This window comes from Mizuhopecten yessoensis, unplaced genomic scaffold (assembly GCF_002113885.1).
Source record: "Mizuhopecten yessoensis strain PY_sf001 unplaced genomic scaffold, ASM211388v2 scaffold4791, whole genome shotgun sequence".
Classification (NCBI taxonomy): Eukaryota; Metazoa; Mollusca; class Bivalvia; order Pectinida; family Pectinidae; genus Mizuhopecten; species Mizuhopecten yessoensis.
Window position 1 is genome coordinate 399,698 of NW_018405723.1, and position 15,956 is coordinate 415,653.

The window sequence follows — 15,956 nt, forward strand, 5'->3', positions numbered from 1 at the left end:
TGAGTGAATTTATTTTTAGTGGGGATTGGAACACTGGACTTTAGATTGTTATACTTTCGCTCTAACCAATTGAGCTACTTGGTCAACGGAAGTGTCCCGGCCCAATTGTGCTTCAGTTATATCCAAACCCAAGTTAAAGCACAATGTAGTTGGACAGGAATCCCTAAGTGACAAGTGGAAACATCTTGAAATAGATGGACATAATGATTTACCTTCCTTTAAGAAAAGTTTTCTTAAAGTAATCAAAACCCTGCGCTGAGAAACAGAGAAAGTTGTTGTCATGCGGGCCCTGGTTTGTGTACTGTTGAAGGATCATCTGTCACTATTGTCTACGTATAACACTTTTCTCTCAGAGGAAACTATACCCTCCAAATACACAGAGCTCAAACGTGAATGATGACTATTTTTTAAATCCTATAGTTTCTCAACACATAATTAAAACATGTAGACATCCACTAGACAAAGTTATATAAATATCCCCTGTCTGTTCTGGCTCCTGTCAGCAGAATGTAATCGAATCATGTAGGAGTCGGTTCGTCACAATATTTCTAAAAGCATCCAGAAAAATTGTTCTAAAATGAAGATAATTGGCAATTATATTGTAACGTGTCTAAGTAAAAACAGGCCAACTTATAGCTCTTAATGGCCTTAATACGTAAAACAAATACGCTTTTTAAAAAAAAGAGCTTTTCTTGTGAAAGTTCTGTGACAGTGCCAAAACTGAAATCACCTGTATCAAATTATGTACCAAGATGAAAGATTGGGTATTTTCTCCAAGAATAATCTTACTGCAAATCACTTCAATTTTCATGTGCACTTAATTTTAGGAAATAAACCTATAGATTCTATTGCTAAAGGAATTAAAATTCCAAATGAAAAGATATCAATATTACTCTGTAGCTTCTTTTTTAGGTGGAATGAAAGTTAAATTATACACGGGTTATAATTTTGCGATATAAACATATGAAGGAACTAAATTTTCGCAATATTTGAGCACGGAGACAGGACACTCTGTATATATAAAGTGCTTTGGTAGGGCCTGGAGTAATGTATTGCTGTATTTATAATGTGCTGGGTTAGAGCCTTGGACTGTGCAACCTTAGAGATACACTATAATGGTTGGACAAGTTGTTTCTGACTTTGAACTCCATGAAAAGGGAGGTAACCCAGTTTAAGAGAGGACTGTTAAGTTTCCAGCAGTCACCTGTTCCCTACTCCATTTCGATTCCCTGCGGAGAGGCAGTGGTGTATGCTAGAATCGATTTCTTGTCATCTGTCATATGAGTACTGCCAACTAAACAGACTGAGTGACGGTTAAGACATTGACAATTCCTCTCACATTTCTGCATATGTATTTTTTTAGAAACATGAATAGGAAAAACATGTTCTTGTCTTATGATACAAAAGTCCATCTATGGTGACATGAAATCAATGCCAAATAGGTTCAGGATGATTATATTTCATATTTTCAATAAATCTACTTATTAAAATGTCAGGTATTGTGTGTTCTGCATACTATGCAGTAGACTCGGTGTAACATGTGCTGTTAGTTTGTAATCTCCAATGACATAAAAACCATGGAAAAGAAAAATAGAATTCCAAATAACGATATTGGACTATCTAGTGTATTATATTTAAGTGGACATACAGGCTGTGGCTCTCTATAATGAACTCTTTTGTAGAGTGAAGCTTACACTATAGGTTGGAAATACTGTCATGAAGAAGGTAAAAATATGTTCATGGAGTGGTCTTCTTAAAATTTTCACAAACGTGGGAATCTATTTAATCTCGTTTTTTCAATAACCTGTTGAATTCAGTTTTCGCAGCAGGTGTGACATTGTAAGGTGTTTGACGTCAGCTGGAAGCTGTGTAACGAAGAAAATGGTAACAATGATATATTTATAAACCTGTGGTACTTTTTCTGTCATTTCAGCTCTAACTACAGTAGTTGTGATCGTGCTGTTTGTAGTGTTAATGCCGGTGCTGGCCGTGTTTATATGCGTTGTGAGCCCCTGCAGATCTACGTCTCGTATGTGGCGTCGCTGGAGGACCCGAGACCGAGGTGTGGACCATCGTCAGTTACGGCCAGACTCTCAAGGATCAGAGGTAAACCACAACTAAAACAAAATTTTCAGTCATATTTTCCCACGATTATACCCTCGAAATGATTTGTCGAGCCAGTATAGTCATCAGACAGAACATTGATAATTAGTTCCTACATGTTCTTAAGAATGCTACCCTCCATAGACTTTGTATCATATGTGATTGTCATGAAACTTCATATAGTTATTTACAATTTGATGTTTGTGTTTTACGTCCTATTAACAACTATGGTCATTTAAGGATGTTCCAGGTTTTGGTGGTGGCGGAAAGCTGGAGTTCCCGGAGAAAAAAACACCGTCCTACGGCCAGTATCTGGTGACTGCTCCGCGTCAGGTACTGGCTGTAGGTCGGTGTTTTTTCTCTGGGAACTTATTTACAAACATCAATGTTTATGTGTTGAGCTTCTGAAGATAAAACTTGGTTTGCATTTCTAATAACTGAAATTTTTTTCAACGACTTCTTCTTAACCACTGATTGGAATTTAACTAAATTTGACTCGAAGCATCCCTAGGTGGTGGGGATTCAAATTTGGCTATATTGCTTTAAGCGACTTCTTCTCTGGAACTAAAAGATGGATATCAACCATATTGGATGGGAAGCATCCCTAGTTGGTGGGGATTCAAATTGTACAAATGGTAGAGCTGACCCCTCAGGGGCTGAGGGTGGGACCAAAAGGGGGCAATTTGGCTATATTGCTATAAACGACTGTAGAACTATGCCTTGGATATTGGAAGCATTCATGTGAGGCAGAGATTCAAAATTGTACAAATGGTGGGGCTGACCCCCCGGGCTAAGGGGTGGGGCCAAAAAAAGTTTATTACTTGGAAATGGTTGAGATCCCCACTGTATAACCATATATACAATTGCTGAGTATAAAGAGAAAAATGCACATTTGCTTCCAGGATGGCCCAAGGGTCTGGCCCCACCCTTGGAGACTTAGTCCCTGGGTCATAACTTTGAAATGGTTAAGATCCCCACCCCAAAACTATATACAATTGTTGGGCATAAAGAGACGAATGCAGTCATGATATTAGAATTGACCCCAGCGTTTGCCCCCACCCTTGCAGACTTAACCCCTGGGCCATAACTTTGAAACGGTTGAGATCCCCACCCAAAAACTATATATACAAATGCTGGGCAAAAAGAGACGAATGCAGTCATGATATTAGAATTGATTCTGCGGTCTGGCCACAACCCCAGGGACCTAGTTTCTGAGTCACAGCTTTAAAACAGTTGAGATTCCCACCCCATAACCATACATAAAATTGCTGGGCATGAAAAATCTAATACAGATATGCTACAAGGATTGGCCTTGGGGTCTGGCATATTCTCTTGGATCTCATTTGGAGAATATTTTGTCATGATTGTTAAGATATCCAGGCGATAAAGGCCCTCTGGGCCTTTTGTTTTATATAATTGTCATAAAACTTCACTAACTTGGGGTAAAAAACAAGGTAATCATTACTGAAAATAGAAATTTTGCCTTCATCACATCTGACTTCATTACAAATCTGATTGTCAGGAAACTTTGCATAAAACTTGGGTTGCAAAACACCTAAGTCATCATATTACTATAAAAACAGTGCTTGCCATCATTGCTTAAGGTTATAGGAGTGTATTGTTAAACAGAAATAGGAAGTACATCCCTAGTTGAAAATCCAATGAAGGGAGACAGTATCACAATTTCGCATATTCTAATGTTTAATATTAAACTTGATGGATATTGTATGCTTAATATTGACAGAACAGTGTGTTCTTTCAATATTAAAATATTGCAAAGCAATCCAGGCATTAATTCAGTACTACTAAATTAATTCTACTGAGAAATGGCGACACAATCCTATTACCTTAACCAACTTCATTTCTCACCGAATTATAGCAAAGTTTCACATGTTCAGAAACAAAACCTTGCATAAAAATATGCCATCATTCTAAAATAACTGTTACTCTAAATAGAACAACTGTTACTCTAAATAGAATAACTGTTACTATAAATAGAATAACTGTTACTATAAATAGAATAACTGTTACTATAAATAATGTATTTGACACCATTGCTTTATCAACTTCATTACTTTTCTAAATGCGCATATTTAAAGGGTGGAGACACAACATCCTTCTAATTCATAAAATAGATCTGCTTTGGATACAAGAGGTAATAGTTGTCCTGACAACCATAACTTCATAAACTTCCAAGGACAACAAAGCTGATCCAATAAAATAATATATTCATATTCGTTGGAACATTTTTTACATTTTTGGATTTTTGAGTTGACACATATCAGACACTCGGGCTCCAATAGATTTGTATCAAATTTGGGTAGATCAGCTGTGTTGTGCTCACTCCTGGTTATTATTACTGCTCTATATAAAACAGGTTTTGTTGCCTTTGTAGTACCATTATAATATACAACATTTGATATAGCACCCTATTTAGCTAACATAAGTCACACTAACGGGCTTTACAGTACAGAGATAAACAATTAATACAATTAATACAATTAACATATACATTAATCAATACTTTTTTTAGGAATTCACAGGAGCTGCCTTATCAGGTGCTAACTACTAGTCCTCTGCCACCTGGCTAATATCTCCCTATGTGCGTGTGTGCTGGAGATGTATTTTTTTATTTTCTTCTGAAGGATTCACAGACTTATTTAACTAGACTTGGGTCAAGGGAGGTTACTCGGGTGGTACTAATGATTTTTCTTTTGGAGCAGCATAACCAGTTGTTTATGCCCGTTAAGAGGGTAGCTTGTTATGTTATTGAAAAAACAAAGATCGGATCAAGGAAAGACCCCTCCCTTGACCATGTCCAGAATTTAATTAGATCAGTGTAAAATTACATGCTGTAATCATGACATATTCACTAATATCTCCAATTCTTTTTTTTCATAATTACATATTTTTCATATTTTACTTCTTACATATATATAAAGAAATATACTTTTTTGTCCCGTCCTGTCCCCCCCATCTACGATCCTGAAAATTTGTTCATGAGAACGATCAACCCAACTTGCAAAACTCCAAATTTAACATAAAAGCAGAATAGTTGATTTCTGAATCTTGAATGCATAAATTCTAAATATATATAATTTTTTTTCAATTTATCAGCTTTTGAAGAATCCTAATCTGCATTTTCATTGTTTCATTTGTATTGAATTAGAAAATAAAAAAAAGTGTAAATCTGATGATGATTTGAAAGATCACCTGCTTGTGCCATGCTTACTTGGTCTTATGAAGTCCCTTAATGGTGGAAACCAGACAGTAATGATAGGACCTCATTGTATATGGCGTGTGTGCATCATTAAGTGGGGAGGGAGGGCGGGCAGATCTAGGTGACATGTACTGTAGCTTGCTGCACGTGGAGTTTGCAGCAAGAACTGGATTTCCACATCCGACTCCTGTCATGTCATAGAGAAGATAGATCAATTTCTTTGGCTGTCGATGGCTGTGGAGACCTTACAACCATGTCCCACTGGCCTTTAAGATCTGACACTGAAGGAAAAATAGATTAAATTGCAGGCAAAAATCTTCAAATAGCTACATGATCGTAATGCAGAAAGGCCTACTGCAGTCATAGAGAAAAAGATTGTGACGAAGACACCGGGTATTTATACTGTGACCTTATCTTTGACCCCAGGCAAATGCAATCGCAGCAACATGCTTGTATCAAACACCGAGCCTGCACAAGTCTGTCCTGTCGTGTTTAGTTCTTATGTCCTAAAAAACAACAGTCATATAAAATATCACCATTTAGCATCAAATTATTCATGTCAAATCTATTTGAATTTCATGCATCATGCAAAAGCACCTTTCTTTTCAATCCTAGTTTTTCAGTTGATTGATACCGATATAAATTTTAAGTACTTGTAAATGATAAATATATGAACTTTTTTTTACAGTTAAACAGTTTTTTTCGATAGAAGGAATATATAATTATTTTCAATATCATTTACATGTTGTACAGTATACTACGCGGACAATTTACTTGAGCATTTACCTAGGTTTTACCTACAGAATATGTGCTTAAAATGATTTTTTATTTTTGCAATGCAGATATGATCTGCCATTAACAAAATATTTGAGTTCCCGGATCAGTTCATCTAACCTATGTAATAAATCCTCAGATCGATAGTTGGATATACACAATAGAACATCTTGATCAGACTTGTAAAGATGAATCGTAAAAATAATCAACAGGTGTTCACATTGGATATGGAAGTCATAAGTAATATGAAGTTAGGGATCGGATTATAAATTGATTGAGTTATTAAGAGTTATAACTGATTCTAGTTTACTTAACTCATTAACCCCTGAAGACACATTTGAGCTCTTCTGATTCAAAGGATTGAAGAGTTCATTATGAAACTCAAGGGGTGAATGAGTCAAGGATTCCCATTCTACTGCACAAAAACTGGGATGATGAACTGGAAACATTTATATTGGCAATTGAATATCTTTAATAATAAATTATTTTTGAAAAGAAACCCCTACCTGCCGAACAATTGTAAAAAGTTATAAAGATGAGTTTCTTAAATTGAAAATGCAATGGGGCCAGACTGGGGTTTGAACTCTGGACCTCCAATTATTATCCTGTCGCTACGGACTTAGCTACCTGGTAGGCGGTAGTACCAATATACAGGTGTGCATCAACTCAGTTAATGGAGATTACTGAAAGTATAGTAAACTAGAGTGGAACTCTCTTGTGTTTTACCTGCAGTCGGACAGGGACCCTTAACTTTGGTAACACCTTTATGATATAATCAATGTACTGAGTCTACAGCTGAAGTACTTGTCTTTGGCTTAAGCAGGTTGTATTGAAGTGACTTAGCTCATTCACCCCTAAAGACATATTTGAACTCTTCCAATTCAGAGGTTGGAATAGTTCATTATGAAATTTGGGGAGTGAAGGAGTTAAACTTGTCTTTCAGATTGTACTCAAGTTACTGTCTTTGTTTAGTGCCTTTGGTCGTCTCAGATTATGACTATTCTAAATGCCTTTGTCAGACTGGTAAGTAGGCTGTATTGAACTTATTTTGGCTTTGCTAGATTGTACTAAACTATTTTTTTTGTCTTCCGCAGGTTGTATTCATCCCCCCTACCACATCGTCCCCTAGTTCTACAACCACGCCGGCCCACCTAGAGCAGCAAATTGCCCTGATGAGGGAGCGCCACACACTTTTACAGTCGGCGCGCACTGGCATGGAGATAGGCATGCCCTCCTCGGTACACATCTCCCAGGATGGCGAGGAGGGGTATGCCGAGAGCCAGAAACAGCTGGCCCATCACTCAAAACAGGAGATCTACCAGCCCTGCTTTAGACCTCCGCCTAACAAGACAGTATACGACAAGGATAGTCCCCCGCCGTACTACGCTGTGAAGGGCCTCGGCCCATCCTCCCAGGGGGTATCCCCCGGGGCACTGGTACAACACTCAAATGGCTGCTCCATGATGGTGCAGTGTTTTAATTTGTCAAATAACAATGAGCAGCACAGTGATGGCTGCCTGCGACAGCCCAATCAGTGTAGGACTAGTGGCCGTGGTGGTGTGTCTCCTAATGTCGGCAGTGCCCCACGTGTACATGTCGCGCACGATAGTGCAATAGACCTTGGACGGCATAGTGCGTCTGGGCTTGACCGACCGCCAGACTACAGTGCGGTGCTAGCATCTAGGACAAGTGTGTGTAGTAACAATAATAAATCCCCTGCGGGCGGACATGTCTGATAGCGACCATGCTGGCGACATCTAGAGGAGGGAGGCGCGGTCAAGGTTATGGATGTAGGTCAAAGGTCATATGGATAAAGCCAGCTGTGATACAGATTTTGGGGAAGTGAATTACAACATCATCTAATTAATGCTTTTACTTTGTATTGTGAGATAAAAAAAATGACAAAAATACACAAAAAAAAAATAAAAACCAAAAACTGATTGATTCCTCTGTGAGAGCTACACAATACCAAGGCCACTGATTTGTATTGTAAAGAAATTGTGTCCCTCATTTTACGAGGGAAAACATTTGTGCAGACTACGTTTTAAACCCCTCCCCCCCACATTTATGGAGAATATCTTTGTGCTCAAGGTACAACAGTTGTTATAGTAAGTCATCAGATGGGTAGGCACCCTAGGTGCTGCATATTTCCATTTTCTGTTGTACAACCTGATCGTCCGGCTACACGCACAGCGAGCGTCGAGGTGTGACGTGTATGTACAGTCGCGCTAGTGATCCTATATAGGTAAACCCAGTCTGTCAAACAGCCTTACTTCTATATAAACATCAGTGTATGTCTGTCTGCCTGTCCATCAGTGGAGGACCATGTCTCCCACGCTCAAGCGACCCTGCGATCAAGGTCACTCCGGGTGGACTATGTGCTTGTATCTGGAGTGTCAGGGAGTTCAACACTTGTGTAAAGTGTTTGTACTCGATCCAGAGTCTAAGCTGGCTAAATATCATCCTCATGCTTGTGTTGTTTTTAAGAAGAAGCTTTTTTTGTCCAATTTTACAGCTATGATGGTGATCTTGTTGACTTAGTGTGGAGAATGAGGTTAGTGGTTACTGTAGTACTGCTCTGCCTAGTGTGGAGAATGAGGTTGGTGGCCACTGCAGTACTGCTCTGCCCAGAGTGGAGAATGAGGTTGGTGGCTACTGCAGTACTGCTCTGCCTAGTGTGGAGAATGAGGGTGGTGGCCACTGCAGAACTGCTCTGCCCAGTGTGGAGAATGAGGGTGGTGGCCACTGCAGTACTGCTCTGCCCAGTGTGGAGAATGAGGTTAGTCGCCACTGCAGTGCTGCTCTGCCCAGTCATGTATGCAGTATATATATAATGTTATATACTATGTTTTTTAAATTTTTTTTTTTTTTTTTTTATTCATGAAACATGAATCTCTTTTTCTGCCTTCTTTCTCACTGTCTGTCCATCAGTTCTCTCTGTCAGTACATCAAGTACCCTTTTCATTATTGAATAGAGATTTAGCCTACAACAGTAATAGTACAGTTCATTGAACCATCAGCAATGGGTTTATGTATGTGACTAATGTTTATGATAACCATGCAATTTGTTTTAAAATTTGTGACCTGTGTTCCTCAAAAAACAACATTACTTGCTGCAGAATATGTAAATGTATGCATTCAGGTAGTCTGTGCTAAATAATTGAGTCATATCATCAGGAGTTTTCAACATATAGGAGAACCTGAATGCATCAACATTACACCTATATAATGTACCAATTAATCCTTTCACCACTGTAGACCATAATGGACTCATCGAGATCAATGCATGGTAGAGTCTATAAAAGTTACATAGGGTTGAAAGGGTTATGGCCAATTGATCTTGTATCCATGTTTACTTTACCGTTTATAAACCGAGGAAATAGACGTGATTCTCACTGTATTAGTCAAGAGTTTTAAAAAGAATACCAGAAAAACAAACTTGCCTATTACCCAGATATAACACAACTAACTGTGAAATCAGATATTTTCGTCTGGGCCCAAATTTGTGGTTTCCTGGAAATCTACCATTTCAAGAGTACCCACTCACACGGAGAATTATTCTATGTCAAACTTGTAATTTCTTTGTGAACATAAAGAATTTGTGGATGAGGATTACCCAAGAAATCAACGAAATTAAAAACCCACGAAAAAATTAGCGATTTCATAGTATAAGAGATCGTAGATACCATGTAATGATGGTCTTATATTTTATTTAAATTGTGAGAAAAATTGTGAGAAAAAAATCTCCCTATCTGCACCCTGATATAATGAGTTTGGTGATGGTCTTATATTTATGGACTAAATTGTGAGAAAACATTCTCCCTTTTCTGAATCCTTGTATAGTAAGGACCGTTAACCCAGGTTCAAAGGACCACCAATGGAATTAATCAAACATGGAAATGTCTGAGCGCCTATCACAAAGCTAATAACAGATATCAACATATATATGTTACTCTATAAGATGAATGGTTGCTGCTATAAAGCGTGAAAGAAATATCAGAGGATTTATTGTTTTGTTACCATTAAAATGAAAAACATTCTTAAATGTTTCTGAAATATCTTTTTTTCATTTACATTTCAGCTACTTCAACAGATTACTGCGGTGAAGAATATGATCAATTAATACTCTAAAACCTAATTACAGATTTCTTTTTATCAATTGTCATTTCAAGTCTGTCTGAATATAGCTATATTTAGTAAGTTATCAAAACAAAATTGTGTTTTCTGGTCATTACTTGAACATTAATTTACATGAAAAGCTACAAATATTTCGGTGAGAAAAAATGGATTGAAATAATATCAGCACAAGTTTTTATATTGTTTGAAGTTTATCAGCATCCCAGTTATAGACAGGTAACAAACCTATTGTTAGACAGTTGTCGGTCAATTTTCCTATGAATTTTACTAAAGTAAATACATAGAGCTTTATTATTATACTTAAAACTACAGCAAATAACATTCCTGGCACAGAAGTACAGAGAAGAAAAGAAATGGCCGATTTGTCATGGTACATTGGGTACTCTGGTCCTGTCAAATGTCGGTTTAGGAAGACCTCTGGAACTGTTTGGAAACTGTGAAATCAGATATTTTCATGAGGCTCAAATTTCGTGGTTTCCTGAAAAAACACTATTCCGTGGGTACATGAATTTGTGGATCACGAGTACCCACTAACACAGAGAATGGCTTAATGTCAGACTGTGTAGACCTTTGAATTCGTGGATGAAAATTACTCCAGAATCAATGAAATTATGAACCCCACAAAGACTAGTGATTTCACAGTATGTTCAATGATAAACTCTATCATAGTCACCTGGACTAATTTTATTGTATTCTTGACAATCACATGTATTTCAAAACGGTTTGTATCAAGTTGTATGTACACAGTATGTGGAAGCTAATTCACAGGAAAAACAGTGGTTTGTAAAACCCAGTGTCATAAGTGTGCGGATAACAGTAGTTTATAAAAGTGTGGTGTCTTTGGTGTGTGGATAACAAAGATAGTTGAACTCATTCACCGCTGAAGACGCATTTGAACTCTTCCAATCCATAGGTCGGAATAGTTCATTATGAAATATCAGGGGTGAATGAGTTAATGGGACATATGAATACACACACATTCTGTACAGTCACTAGAAATCTACAACGTTCATCCCTATGTTCCTACTTGCACTCCACTCTCCCTTTGAAGTGAATCAGTCTAAGTGTGGGACGAGGGTGGAGAGGTCAAGACCAGGCCAATCGCCTCACCATTTTTGTATAACATGTGAACCATTAGAGGCAGACTTCTAGACATTGTTTCTGGATATAAATTATTGATGTCACAGATAAAAATAAAGTCTGACTAATATTTTATTTTTTTTTAAGCCAGGGAAAGAAAGTTTTATGGGTTCTTGTTTTCTTGTTGAAATTGGTAGTACATTTTTGTTGTTAATAAAGGTATCTGTATAAAGTTTTCAAACGGTCTACAATAAACTGAAAAAATAGACTGGAAGTCTGCTCGAATGTTCACCATTTTGAAAAGCCTTGGTAAAGGGTGGGCTCGAGGTGTAGAATTGGTCACATACCTGTAACAGTGGAGGTAAGGGTGGGCTCGAGGTGTAGAATTGGTCACATACCTGTAACAGTGGAGGTTCAGTATGAGCAAATTACAATGAATTGAAAGCAGTTAAAACTATAATTTATTACACTGTCAATAAGGGTGTTCCAAGGTTGTAAGGTACGGTTTGTTTTGAACAGAAAACATTCATATAAAATGGACTTGAAGCATGAATGTTTTAGTCTCCCTTTGTATACACAGGTTGATTTGGTATTGCAGAGCTTCCTTTGTTTATTATTCACATTGAATGCAGCAACTGAGATAGACCCTTACTCAAGTGTTCATGTATAAAAGGCCCAAACTCCTTAAAACAGTTTAGTTTTCACAAAGTAAATTTTTGTCATAGTGCATTTATCATTGATTGACAATTTTATCCACAAACAATATTATAAAAAAAATCTTTTGTACTCAAAAATGAAATGAAGAAATAGATACGTATTTTTCCAAGCTTAGGTTTTTCACCGGATTACTTTACGAGAAGTGAAAAAGACATAATTTTGAAAAACCAAATTTTACTGGAATTCGCATCAAGTGCATTACCTGAATATTGCATTATGGCACAAACTTCATTTCGTGAAAACTTGTTCATGCTTCTGTATTATATTAAAAAGAAAGTTGAATTTCAATATGGACAGCCTAAGCCATCCAGTATAAAAAATTTCAAGTTGCTTAAAGTGACTTTGTTATGTTGAAACTGTGTGTTACAAATTGTACTAAAGTTTCTTTTGTATGGAGAAAAATGTATCTTCAGTTTAAATGAAGGACATGTTGCTTATGTTTTACTGTACAATATATATATATGGAAGAAGGGAGATAATTCCCATATTTTTCTGATAGAAAAAAAAGTATGTTTAATTTATTTCTCTGTTGTATTTTTTCATTTTTTTTTTTGTTTTTACTTACGAAGTAACACTGATATGTTTTGCATTTTCATTTGAAAGTATTCATCAAGATGTTTTAAATTAAAAATATAACTTGCTCTTGTTAGTTGTAACTGGCTGCTTTTAGCAGCAAAAGTTGTCTGATAAGAATGGATGGTTGAAAACAACAATTCTCAATGCACAGCCCAAATGTGTTTTACAAGTGTGTAAAGAATTGCTTGTTAAATTTGTTACAAAGTATTGTTATTTCAATCTAATGCCCCTACATGTTATATAACTGTAGTGTTTTGTTTATGTCGAGATTAGGTTTTGAAATGGACTCTCTCAATCATTAGACATTACCTTCATTTCCATTTGACTTCCAAAAATATTTCTCATGAAAACGAACAACACACCCAATTAAATGATTGATTTGATATTTAATACAAATAAATGTAATTGGACATTTAAACAAATTTACAGTCATATTATTGTTAAAAAAGAAAGAAAAATATTTTGTTTGAAAATAGATAAAGGATATTTAGGGTTTTTATTCTTTCTCTTGTAGAAATATGGCCACACTTCACCTTCAAGTAAATACATGTACATTTGTATCTAACATAAGGAATGACCAAGTGTTGTGTTCACAAGCCTATCATCCCTATTGCTGATGTATTCACCCCCAGGGAAATGTCCTTTTATCAACTTAGTGGTGTAGGCAGTTATTGCTAACTTTTAATAATATTATAAGAGTAATCTTTATTAGAAATAATTGTACTTGATTTGTTACAACCAATATGATTGTGTTTTAGTCACGACAGTCAAAGTTAAACCCTTTCATAAATGTAGACCATAATGAACTTGTCCATATCAATGCACAGTAGAGTCGACTCAGGTTACCTAGGTACGAACAGATTACTTACATGTACAACCAGGAACAGAGGTTTGTTGTCTAGAACACTTTTAATTGCATTTAATTGTTTTAAACAGATTTTACAACCTGGTTTGTGAATATCTTTTATGGAAATTGAGATAAGTAATTTTTCACCGACTACTCGGTCGATGTAACGAAGGTAATGTCCAATGATACGTGTGATGTTTAATGTTGATATTTTTACAAACGAAAGTAAAAAAGTTAACAATTTCTGATTATCGTTTATCCTTTCATGATCCTTCACGGATTACGAGTGACCTTTCAAGGTCAACGGTCAGTGATGGTTCGGCCACTAAATCTGCTATGTGCCATATGTTTTGACTGGTTTGTTCAGTGATGGTGGATCCACGTTAAATGTAAGCTGCTGCCTTCCAGTAATACACAGTTACATCCCAAACTGTAGAAAATTTTAGTAAATATTTTCATCAAAAACTTGAAAATAATTGACAAGTCAAATTTAAAAATAATACCAATAGCATAATGATTGTCTTTAAGGGCTGTTTCAGTTATAATTTTTACGTAGGAAATCTATAATGCTCCCATGTTTTGAAAGAAATTGTTTTTTGGGGAGCTGCTGCAATTTTTGTTCCCATTTGATTGCCCCGATCGCGGCACTAGCTGAGAGGAATCCTTGATTGCCCCGATCGTGCTGCCCTAGCCGAGAGGAATCCTTGATTGCCACGATCGTGCTGCCCTAGCCGAGAGGAATCCTTGATTGCCCCGATCGCGCTGCCCTAGCCGAGAGGAATCCTCAATATATATATCTATCTGTTACTTGCCACCAATCTTGATCAGGCCAGTCATTCTCCCACTTTCCATCTTGCTTTTGAACACTTTGGGTGCATATCATTTTTTCTCACTGCATGCTTAATGTGTGGGAGAGAGCGGTCACTGACCAATATATTACACAGGCTCGGTCACTGCAGACAGATTGTGTGGTGTAGAGCGGTCACTGTGACCTACACTCGGTCACTTCAGACAGATTGTGTGGGGCATAGAGCGGTCACTGTGACCTACACTCTGTCACTTCAGACAGATTGTGTGTGGCATAGAGCGGTCACTGTGATCTACACTTGGTCACTTCAGACAGATTGTGTGTGGCATAGAGCGGTCACTGTGACCTACACTTGGTCACTTCAGACAGATTGTGTGTGGCATAGAGCAGTCACTGTGACCTACACCTGGTCTGCCACTACTGTGTTTGGTAGAATGGGGTGGAGGTGGCCTGTATGTTACACTAGCTCTGTCACACTATACAGCTTGTGTGGGAGGAGTGCGATCACTGTGACCTGTTAACTACAATCACTCGGTCAGTACAGACAGATTGTGTGTCATAGAGAGGGGTCACTGTGGCCTGTTTATTACACTTGCTTGGTCACTTCAGACAGCTTGTGTGTGTATGTGCATGTAAGAGGAGAGAGAGAGAAATTCAAAACTAAAAAAAATTATTGTGCGAGTTGAGTGTGGAGCAAGTGGGATGCTGTTTAAGACTTTGAACAGCCTGGGTGAGTGACATTGTGTCCAGTAGCTGTAACAGCCTCGATGTAAGGGAATGTATTCAGCAGATGTAACAGCCTGGATGTGTGGGAATGTGTCCGGTAGCTGTAACAGCCGGGATGCAAGGGAATGTGCCCAGTAGATGTAACAGCCTGGCTGTAAGGAATGTATGTCCAGTGGCTGTAACAGCCTGGATGTAAGGGAATGTGTCCTGTAGCTGTAACAGCCTGGATGTAAGGGAATGTGTCCGGTAGCTGTAACAGCCTGGATGTGAGGGAATGTGTGTCCGGTAGCTGTAACAGCCTGGATGTAAGGGAATGTGTCCGGTAGCTGTAACAGCCTGGGTGTGAGCCAATGTGCCCAGAAGCTTAGAGGAGCTGGTCTGTATGAGAATAAGTGTCATCACATGATGAATGGTCTCTCCTTGTGTATCTACATATAAACTATTTTTATTTATAATTAATGGCAAGCAGAGACAGAGCCCTCTGCTGAAGATTAAAATATAAGTAACTTATTTCCAGATGTTTGTCATTTTTAGGTCACCTGAGCTTTAGCTCAAGTGACCTATTGCTATCCGTCTTCGTCCGTCGTGGTGCGTCGTCCATTAAGATTTAACATTTTCAACTTAAGCTGAAATACTGTCAAAGGAACTTAATTGATACTTCATCAAATTTTACTGACATCTCCGGGGGATCCATGACCAAGACTTAGTGTTGTTATTTTTCAGGTCGATCAGAAATCCAATATGGCAACCATTTTGAAAATATATTTCAAACTTTAAAGTCAAGCTCTACTGGGCCGATTTAACTGAAACTTGGTAGGAATGATCGACTCACGATCCTGGCAAAGTGCTCTCTTTTTTTTCGGGCTGATCAGAAATCCAATATGGCTACTACGACCGCCATTTTGAAGAAAAAAATACTTCAAACCGATTCAACTGAAACTCGGTCCTGAAAAACTTAACTTAACATT

The 15,956-nt window shown here is 37.6% G+C and overlaps 1 protein-coding gene across 9 annotated transcripts in view; it reads left to right on the forward strand.

The window, feature by feature from the left end:
* Positions 1 to 15,498, forward strand: part of LOC110449695 — a 150,039-nt gene extending 134,541 nt beyond the window's left edge. For 7 of the 9 annotated variants that reach the window (XM_021496723.1, XM_021496724.1, XM_021496726.1 and 4 more), the window contains 2 exons: positions 1,934 to 2,106; positions 7,192 to 15,498. In XM_021496723.1, the coding sequence (XP_021352398.1) occupies positions 1,934 to 2,106; positions 7,192 to 7,833 (815 nt within the window). In that variant the 3' untranslated portion in view covers positions 7,834 to 15,498. The remainder of the gene's footprint in view (positions 1 to 1,933; positions 2,107 to 7,191) is intronic. The other 2 variants (XR_002462878.1, XR_002462877.1) reach the window with 2 other exon arrangements.
* Positions 15,499 to 15,956: the final 458 nt, after the last annotated feature.